Genomic DNA, 10,227 nt, shown 5'->3' with positions numbered 1-10,227 from the left:
AGATTTACCAAGCCATGATAGTCAGGTATCTACGGGAATTTAATGATGACCCCCCAGCCAGGACTCTATCAAACCAACTTTTTAGCTTCCTTTTATGGTCATATGACACATTCAAGATATTTACCAAAAATAATTCCCAGCATGTTGGCTATATTCAAGGTTAAAGGTCAACACAGTGGTCAAATTTGGTTAACAAGCACATCGTATTTTTTCTCTCATTGCAAGGAATCAGAAAAAATATAGTTTGACCTACCTGTGACATACCATCATTTGGAGGGGGGGGTTAAGGCGAAGTCAATACAGAGGTATTCAAGAAAGTCGACTTTGCAGAGTTCTGATTTGTGATTTATTTATCCTTCGTTATTACAATAACATTTCATCGAGATATGAATAACATATATCATGTTAAAACTGATAGACAGTTTATTGGTGAATGATCAAATGCTCATCGCTATAGCTACTACACATCAGAACAATATTTACATAATAATAATACTTTTTTCAGATAATATTATTATTTTGTTGATTATATTAAAAATATAATGACATTTACATTTCATCTACATATGAATAACACATGATGTTAAAACTGATAAGCATTCAAGAAGTACTTTCGTCAATCTGTGTACCTTTATATACATGAGGCTAACATTTCTTCTAATAAAATGACTCGTTCTAAGGGATGACTGGTTCAAACAGTATACCGTGCATCTCATTGGTAATGGTGAGGATTAGTTGCTCGTTACTATAGCTTTTACACAATGTAATCAGCAAAATGTATACCAGAACACACAATATCTAAATATGTTTCGAGGGTTCAGAACCAGAAACCCTTAACTCACTTTTTGGCCATTTTGAGATTTTGGTTCGTCCAAGCAGGTACGCATCACTATTCGCTGTCGAAGTGACGTCATAATCGGATTAACTACCATAGCAATAGATGAATATAATTTTTGAATAGATCGCCCTTCACTACAAGCAGATTGCACTAATCACCTGTCAGCAAACATAGATTGAATACAATACCGCTCTTTTCAAAGATACTAATCTTACAGGTGCGAGTAATAAACCTTTCTTTGACATCTATGGTACCGCGTGAACGTTGTAGTGCAAGGCGATATAGTCGAAATTGTATTCATTTATTGCTATGGTAGTTAATCCGATTAACTACCATGACTACGTCACTTCGACGGCGAATAGCTACAACAACACACGAACACAAAAGGTCTTTTGACCCTGTCGTGATACCCATTTCTAATATTTTGAGCAATTTTGTACTACTACAGGGTAATTAGTCATGTAAATCATTGCAAATTTACTGAACCCCGAACCTGCATACTTATTTAAATTATAAAAGGTCAAATTGGGCATTGGTATTAAACAATACATTCATTTATCCATTTCAATACAACATGAATTATTTCTTCAAATAACATGTACACTCATTATGCTCATATCGATCTACAAAATGATAACACATAGTAAAGTACAAAATGATTTGCAGTTAATATCCTGGAGAATTTCGAAAGACCGGTGTGAGTGATATTGTTGGTGAAGTAGGAAGTGTGGGTCACAAAAGTAGAGGCCTTGCATAGTTTGTTGCAAGAGCTACATTCAGCTTGTGAGGGTGCATCGGATACCTTGGATTAGAGGCGAGCTGAAACGAGGAGGGATTTGCAGAGGGAGGCACATGCCCTGGGTGCCACCTTGAGGGGACCTGACATTGACCAATTCAGCGATTCAGCGCCCCCTCCAAGCGATGAAAGTCACAATTTTGCGAGCTTCGCGAGCATTTCAGCACAAATACTCATTTAAAAGATCAATTTAAGACCGAAATTTACTGAACATTATTTTAACCAAGTGAGTGGTATTGTGCAGATTTTCGCAATTGTTTAAAGAAGGGGCATTATGTATCCTTGGCCACAACCCCTAGATACGCCACTGTACATGTGGGCGAATCTAAATTCAAATCCAGGAAAGAAATGAAGATATTCAGCACGTTCATGACATTTTCTTTCATAGTGGATTTCCGATCCTGCTCATGACTCATGGTTTAAAAATAATTGGAATTATTTATTTCCATATAATTTTGATGTTAAATTGCTGAAAGTATTCTCTTTCTAGTGGTATCAAAATGATTAATTTTAAGCAAGTTCCTGGTTTTGTGGCTTGCAAGAGTATCCTCGGGTTATTATTCTGCATTTCATGCTCACTCAATCACGACACTGTATATTGTGCAAAATAACAAATTGATTTCACCTCAATACTGCACCAATTCAGACCGCAAAAACAGGAACAACAAACTAGCAAACAAATCAAAAATTGTGTCAGTATAATAATGTTTGCGTCTTGCATGCGATATTGAATTGGCCACTACACACATGACAAAGGATTTATGTTGCAACAGAATAATTTAATAATATGTGACCATCCACCACAACTGAGCCCGGATGTCTCCAGTGCCACTATTGAGATATGCTCCATTGAACTTAACAATAAACAATAGGAAACAAAGGATTTATTGACTGTTTTATTGATTTTCACTACTTAAATGTCAAGTACAATAAGACATGATATACATCATTTTGAAGCTAATTTCAAACAGAATATTTTGGTTGAATATAAAAATAATGATTGGCGACTTCAGGGCTCAGTTGTGCTGGATGGTCACATATTAACTTAAAGTAAATGTGCATTAAACCGCGTTCACGGAAACTGTGTTTCAATCCATAAAATGAATGCGTGGGGAAATACATGAAGCAAAACAGACTGCAATACCTCGAGGGTTTCAGAACCAGAAAGCCTTAACTCACTATGAACTGCTCTTATAAAATTAGCGTAAAGTTGGCTATTTGCTTTGGGCTTCAAAAATCGACCGCAATGTCTTTTATTTTCTATTGAATTTTGTCATAATTAATAGACTGTATCTTCTAAAGTGCCCTGGTGAATTATGTTTATTTTATGGGATCGTGGGATTGTGAGTTGAGACTTTCTGGCTCTCAACCCTCGACCTCTTAGAAATATTCGTAAATTACTCAACATACTTAGCATATATAGTGAACTATCTATGAACTCAAGTATCTGCATTTTCGTGCTTAGTGTCGCTCATTTAAATTTAAATACAAGTAAATCAATATTGCCGCGTTTACCCTTTGCTATACATTGATACACCTTTAAAATTAGCCACATGAATTATATCATTGTGCCAAGTGATTCCACGAGGAAAGTACATATTTGTGATAATGCATCGCATGAACCTACCCCATTGTGAATACTGGTGAATATGTCCAGTATTAGTAATGCTATGATTGTTTGCTGGATCATATTGACTTACACCGATGTATACGTGATTTTCCTCATCACAAGTAAGACCTGCTGGCTTACCTGGTTTACCGTCAACAGTGAAACTTTCCAATGAGAAGATGACATCACCTGCATAGTTTACTGCGTGAACTTTCTTGACTTCCCAATCACTCACAAAGATGTACTGCATGTTATTGGTTGCCATGAAATGTGGCTGGATGCTGAGATTGACAGTGTTGATCAACTTTTCATCATCAGCATTATGTATGGTGATCACCTTCCTGATCCTACAACCCACCAATATATCACCATTGGAAGCAACTGATATGGACCATGGTTGTACCTCAATGGATTGACTCTCATCTGTTCCTACAGAAAACATACGCAGATATGTACCTTTCTCATTGAAAAGTTTCACGTATTGAGACTCTGTATCAACTATTGCGATGTGGCCATGTGATGTAACAGCTACGTCACGAGTAGATACCATCCATGCCTCCGGTTTGTCATCTGGTGGGCGGAGTGTGTACTTGAACTTACCGTCATGGCTGAATAGGTATGCGCGTCGTGGTGGGTGCTTGTCTTTTTGCCATTTAGGAAATTCGGTAACTACCACGTCAGAATTGTTGCATACAGCGATACAACAATTTTTCCGAAACTCGCCCTCTGCCTCCCCTTTCTTACCGAATTCCTTGATGAGACGCCATTTGTTGCTGTTGTCTGAACTTGATGACTCTGATGCAGTCTCACTTTGGTATGTCACTGCATCAGCTAAACCTAAAGTATCAAAATATTGAGAATTATGCGTTAGCCTAAGCGTATGATATGTTGTAATTTTATTTAAAACAATGTAAAACCGTCAAATCGCAAATATCAACTGGCTAAATTAATATGCAAAAACTTTACCAACAATTTTTGGGCAAAGTTGGACAAAGTTTACCCAAAGTAGGTTACAGCCTTATTGTAACAAGCTGAGGAGGACGCCCTCAATATTTTTCAAAATTCTGTTTTTACACGATTATAATGTACTTTATAAAACTAACTTTCCGTGCAAAAGTCAAGTCTTCTCATGTAGTTTTGTCAAAATCAGATATTTTAAATAAAACGCAGGAACCGTCGTTTTATTATCACGATGGAAATATTAGTCGAGCGCGTACGCGATTTTCATAACACAGTACGTACATATTTAGCTGGAACAATAATAATGTCCTTACCATCGATCACATCTAGTGCTTCCTCTAGACTTGGGCGATATTTTGGGTTTGCGTTCCAGCATCGAAATATTAGATCTCCCAATGCGTCGGGGAATTCCGGTGGAATAGTTGGCGTGGCGTGTACTGTGGCTACTTTATAAACCACATGTGCTGACAATTCTAGATCTTCAAACGGAGGTTTTCCCGTGCCAATCTCCCGTACCAGCATTCCATACGCGTAGATATCACTCTTGAAGGAAAAGTGATCATTTGTGTGGATTTCAGGCGCCATGTAACGCCACGTGCCTTTGGCGGAAGAAGTAGTCTCTGAGTCGGTCATCTCTCTAGCTAGTCCAAAGTCCGATAGCTTTAATACATTACTTTCAAACAGAAGGGCGTTGGAAGCTTTCACATCTCTATGCAGGAGCCGTTTTTGATGAAGATATTGTAGAGCTAGGGCAGACTCTCTTGCCCATTTCTTCAACAATTTCATGGGGTTTGAGATCCTTGGTGTTGCGTAAGATAGTCGCGGACTGTACCATTTGGCGCGTATTCAAGTAACAAGATCTTTGAAGCCAATCGATCATCCAAGACGTCGTAAAGCTTGACAATGTTTGGATGATCGATATTCTTCATTAGCTTAGCCTCTTCTTTCATGTCAACTTCTGCAATACACTTTGCTGCTGCTTCGTTTATATCGTAGTATGGTGTCTTAAATGTTACTTTATACACGATGCCGTAACTTCCCATTCCAAGCTGTTTGTGAAATTCCAGATCCGACACTTGTAGTTTTGGTGCTTCAGGACGAGATGACGCTGTTGCTTTATACCCAGCCTGTGGAGGAAATAAATTTCAACCTTAGATGTATAGAATATTATTTGATAAATGTTTATAATAGTGGTTAGTTTAACAGGGGAACCAATGTAAATGCAGCATGATCTTCTGAGCATTTTGATACCTTTTAAAAGAATCGAATCGACCACAATATTAGTAGGTGCCGGCCAAAAAATTTGGACAGGGGAGTCTGTGGAGTGGGATGGAAATTAACACTATACATCAAAAAAAATATAATTTTCTGTTTTATTTAATTGATATTGGTATCGTGTTATACGTTCTTGCTGTCAAATATTCCTTAAAGGAGTGTCATGCCAAATGAAAAAGAAAAACAAAGTGCAGGATATGATAGAAATAATTTCCCCACCGTGGTGCTATTCCTCATAAGACCACATTCCTATTCCTATTTGGGTCTTTATCTCAAAATGACCCCGGATGACATATACCACAATATATTGCCGAAGTCACATGGTTCCGCTACGGTGCGGTAACCGCTCTAGTTTTAATTCACATTCGGAATAATTTATACACATGTAAAAGTAACTTGTCAACTAAATTTTATATTATTTCTATACAGCACTTGTATAACATAAAATCACTTACCGATACGGATAAATCCTCGTTGTCCGCCATAGTAGTTCCCTGTTACACCAGTATGTGTGAGCATCGAAAACCAAGAGTCAGTGAACCCATTCTCCCAATTCAATAATGCATAATAGAAGTTCAATACTAGTCTATTGTGAATAAAATAAGACAATATCGCAAATATGGGAATTTCCCTGTTTAATGCTTAATAATCAAGTTGCTTTTTTTTGTGTGTTTAAAAATTATATTGGGAAATTCTAAATCTAGTCTTCAGAATTTTTCTATTGCCTTACTTCGATGCAACATGAATTTTTAATGTCAACATGTGACGCGATAATGCGCCGTTAGTTTCGAAAAATAATTTATAGTAGTAGAGTAGTATACAAGTGTTATTATTGTTAAAAAAGTAAATTTCAAAAATATAATAATAAAGTTATTCATCATGGTTATTCTCAAGAATTTTTTGCGAATTCTTTGTCGTGAAAAATATCTCAGTCAAGCGAGCATATGGCTGTGTCGTTGTAAGAAAAGCCTGATAAATAATATATATTGTTGACTATAATGTCAAGAATAATTTGACAACACGTTTTTGACTAATCTGATATATTTTCATACAAAAAGGTTTTCTTTTAATTATACTTGATGCCTCAGTGTCAGCCGGAGACAACTTCACCTCCAGAAATGTTTGGTGTGGTAGCACTACTACCACACTGCTACCGTAGCAGAGTGGATAAGTTTCGGGCTTCATGGTTTTGTCAGTTGAAATTATTTGCTGATTAGTACTTTTTCGCTCTTTGGGGAGTGTGTGGACAAAAATGGGCACAATATCTAAAAGCTCATGTAGGGTAAGGGGTGGAAGATTCTCCTTTGTCACATGTGGCTACGCAACTGTTTGCTAGTACTAAAGGAGCTTTGTACGGGTGTGAATCTTTCACCCTTGGGAAACTCAAGAATTTGAATGACACATTTAATATAATACAGTAAGCAAAAGAATTAAGGCACCAGTTATGTTAAACAAAGACGGATATATAATCATTGCAACCAGCAGACAATAGCTGCATCTTTTAGCTCGAATTTAAGACCTTATTCGTTGAAAACGTTCAAGAAATAAAGACACAACGATCGCAATCGATGCAAATTCAAAAGTTGCAGTTTGCTCCATTGCATGCCAAATTGATTTGTACACAAAGCAGGGGCTATTTTAGTCCAACTGCACGTTGGTGAATGTAAAGTCTCGATGATCAACCAGCTGTTATGAGCTTGCGGGGATGGGTGGGGGGAGGTTCCCCTCCAGTTTTTGACTTAAGTTACCTTAAAGTCTTTTAGTAACGCCTTCGAGATTTCCAAGTTGATCATATTATACGATATTTACTTCTTTTTTGGCAAGCGTAACCAATTATTCCATTTGATCATAATTTGGTTTACTTTATTGTGTTAAAATAATTTTATTTTATGACCACTCAAACAGTAAGAACTTTCTTCTGTTGAGGTGTTTATTATTGACAACATAATCCCCACTATTTTGTTTCCAAACCATGCACGCATCATCGCATATAGTCACATCGCGGAAGAATACATGGATTTGTGCACAAAAGATTTAGATCCTGAAAATAAACTTCAGGTAACCTACTTTAAGCCTTGGTTCAAGGCATTAGGCTGTTTTTCTCTCTCGCTCACAATTTTCTTTAAAAATTGTTTAGTTTATTCATCATGGTCTAAATGGCTCTACTGCTTAAGTATTTTTTTTTGCTTTTGGTGGGGTAGCTGTGGTACTCAAACTCAGAAAAATTGTGCAGTCAAAAGAAACCAAACCAATTACCATTTTCTCAATTTTGGGTCAATTTCAGCCATTGTAGTCTTATTTTAAATATTAGTAGCTTAGTGATGACAAAGTGACATCAGTCGGATTTTATGTCACGTCAGAGAATCAGAAACAGTCAAAATTTGTAATACTGCAATTCCACGTTCTCCTCAAATATACCCCGACATTATAGGTTTATTGTACAAATGCGCACAAAGCGAGTGAACATTTTGCTAATGGTGAAATATGGTGCAAAAGTGGAATAATTCACATGAAGAGCACAAAAATGGGTACTTTTTTAGCATAAAATGGCCAAATGAGGTTAATTTGGACAGAAACCCACATCAGGCGTTACCTCAACATGGGGGATGATTATATGTACCGTTCCCCCTTATCAATTTTTTTGGTAGATTCCCCCTCCTCTCCCCAAGGAATCTTTGCCTATGCCTTTTTGTTGCGATCGCCAGGAGTTGCCGCATTTACCAAGCACGTTGAAAAATGGAAAGTTGTCAGAACTTATTTTGATTGTAAACACTATCATCGTTAGCAAGACGTGAGGGAGGGGTTGATGAATGATGATACTAGCGGTTAGCAAACTATCTTACTATAAATAGGGGAATGTTGTGTGTATGTATGTGTGTCCACGCAAAAGCTCTGTCAGTTTCGATCCAAATGTCGCCAAATTCACCAGGGTAATAGAGGAATATACCACAATGTGTTTAAAGTTTATTTGGTTGAAAACGGTCAAGTATTGGCCTCAAAATTAATAAAAATTGGGTTTTTCGGGCAAATTTATTAAGTGGTTGTTTGTTTACGGCCTATGCCATCCAACGCGTCCACATGTCTAGCATAAACCGCGCCGTTAGCGCGTCGCCGTACACGACGCGTGCCACTTGACTTGCACGCACGGGTGCGGCGTGCGCATAGCCATGCGCTCGGGCTTATGGTGTGTACGGGATATGGGATAACGGGATTAGGCCTACGAAGACATAAATATCGTAATTGGTAAGGGTACGGGAGGGGAAAAAGAAAGAAAGAAGGACATAAAAAGGTAGGCCTACTTTGGATGGATTACGGATACGGGGTTGTGGTTTAACGGGATGGGGTTACGAGATTACCAAGATGATAAAAATCGTAAGGATTCGGAAGGAATGAGGAATTTTCAATGAGTCTACCTCACAGAATTGAAACCAGAGAACCAGGACTCTAATTCTGTGGTCTATCTGTACAGTAATTCCTCCTGTTTGAGTGAACGCTTCTGTTTACTCATACACTTGAAAGTTGAGGTACTGCGTTTTTCATTTATATTTAAAGCAATTTCATTTGAGACCAAGGAAAAGGCATATAATAATTTATTAAAGTAATAATAAAAATAAAGATTTAATTTTACTCATGATATGATGTGTTTTTCCCTGCAATGAAAAGCTGCTCTGTTAATTTATACAATCTTGAACTTCAGCAGCGATAGAAACACCAACATGAAATTAAGAAAAGGTGTCGATATCGTAAAGCATTTTTAAACATTGTAGGCCTATGCATCGTTTTGTGATCAACACTGTTAAAACACAGTCTATTAAAACAAACTATATTATTGTAAGGGAGAGGAAGCCAAGCCAAAATGTTTGAGAGAACTACCCCCTTTTCTCGTGTTTCTAGAAAACTCTTAATTTTCACAGGGCCTCATGCATATTATAGACACTAGCGGGACACCCGCGCTTCGCGCGTATGGGGTTATATCAGATGAGAAATTGTTTTTAGGTACCGCACCGCTCCCCGCAGCCCCGCACCGATCCCCGCAGCCCCGCACCGATCCCCGCACCGCAGCCCCGCACCGATCCCCGCAGCCCCGCACCGCAGTCCCGCACAGCAGAGGCTTGGCTATAATAGTCGTCCATTGGCTAATTTTGAAATTTGAAATTTGAATTTTTTTAAATTTAGAAGCCCATTGGGTTAGGGTTATGGTTAAAGTTAGTGTTTATTATGAATATTTATAAGTACAGGGTGTCCCAAAAATTCCTTTACCATTAAAGTGATCTCATCATGATATGGATGGATTCGTGCAAAGAGGAAACATGAACAATTGCTTTGATACCTTTACTTGACCAGTTTCCTTGTGAATGTTGAAGCATATCAAATCACGTGTGGGGTAATGAAGTGTTAAGCGCGGTCAGCGCTAAACCATTGACATTTTATCTGAAAATAACCTTTACGGTAGATGCTATATTAAAAGCATCCCTACTGGCATAGAAATTATTCTAAGCACGGATTTTTAATTCTCACTGCACGGAATTTTAATCTCACTGTACAAACGTGCCAGGAGGCACGTTAAAATAGCCCCTGACACAAAGCGTTCTCGAACAAGAAAACTAGCGCCGTGCTTTTATTGATCTGATTAGCACGTTAAAACTGGCGTCATGCCTTCATTGATTAGAACACAAAAGTGGAACTTTTGATTTCGTTTCTTCTTTAGGTTTTATATCACCGTTTCTTTAATTCTCAACCAATTTCAAC

The 10,227-nt window shown here is 37.8% G+C and overlaps 1 protein-coding gene across 1 annotated transcript; it reads right to left on the bottom strand.

The window, feature by feature from the left end:
- Positions 1–4,985: 4,985 nt before the first annotated feature.
- On the bottom strand, positions 4,986–5,963 carry LOC140169488 (aurora/IPL1-related protein kinase 2-like). The gene is made up of 2 exons (XM_072192751.1): positions 5,934–5,963; positions 4,986–5,330 (listed from the first exon to the last, which is right to left on the bottom strand). Exons 1-2 carry the CDS (start codon positions 5,961–5,963, stop codon positions 4,986–4,988), a joined length of 375 nt encoding a protein of 124 aa, XP_072048852.1.
- Positions 5,964–10,227: the final 4,264 nt, after the last annotated feature.

Source organism: Amphiura filiformis, chromosome 14 (genome assembly GCF_039555335.1).
Source record: "Amphiura filiformis chromosome 14, Afil_fr2py, whole genome shotgun sequence".
NCBI classification, from domain to species: domain Eukaryota; kingdom Metazoa; phylum Echinodermata; class Ophiuroidea; order Amphilepidida; family Amphiuridae; genus Amphiura; species Amphiura filiformis.
This window is presented reverse-complemented; position numbering and strand designations above follow the sequence as displayed.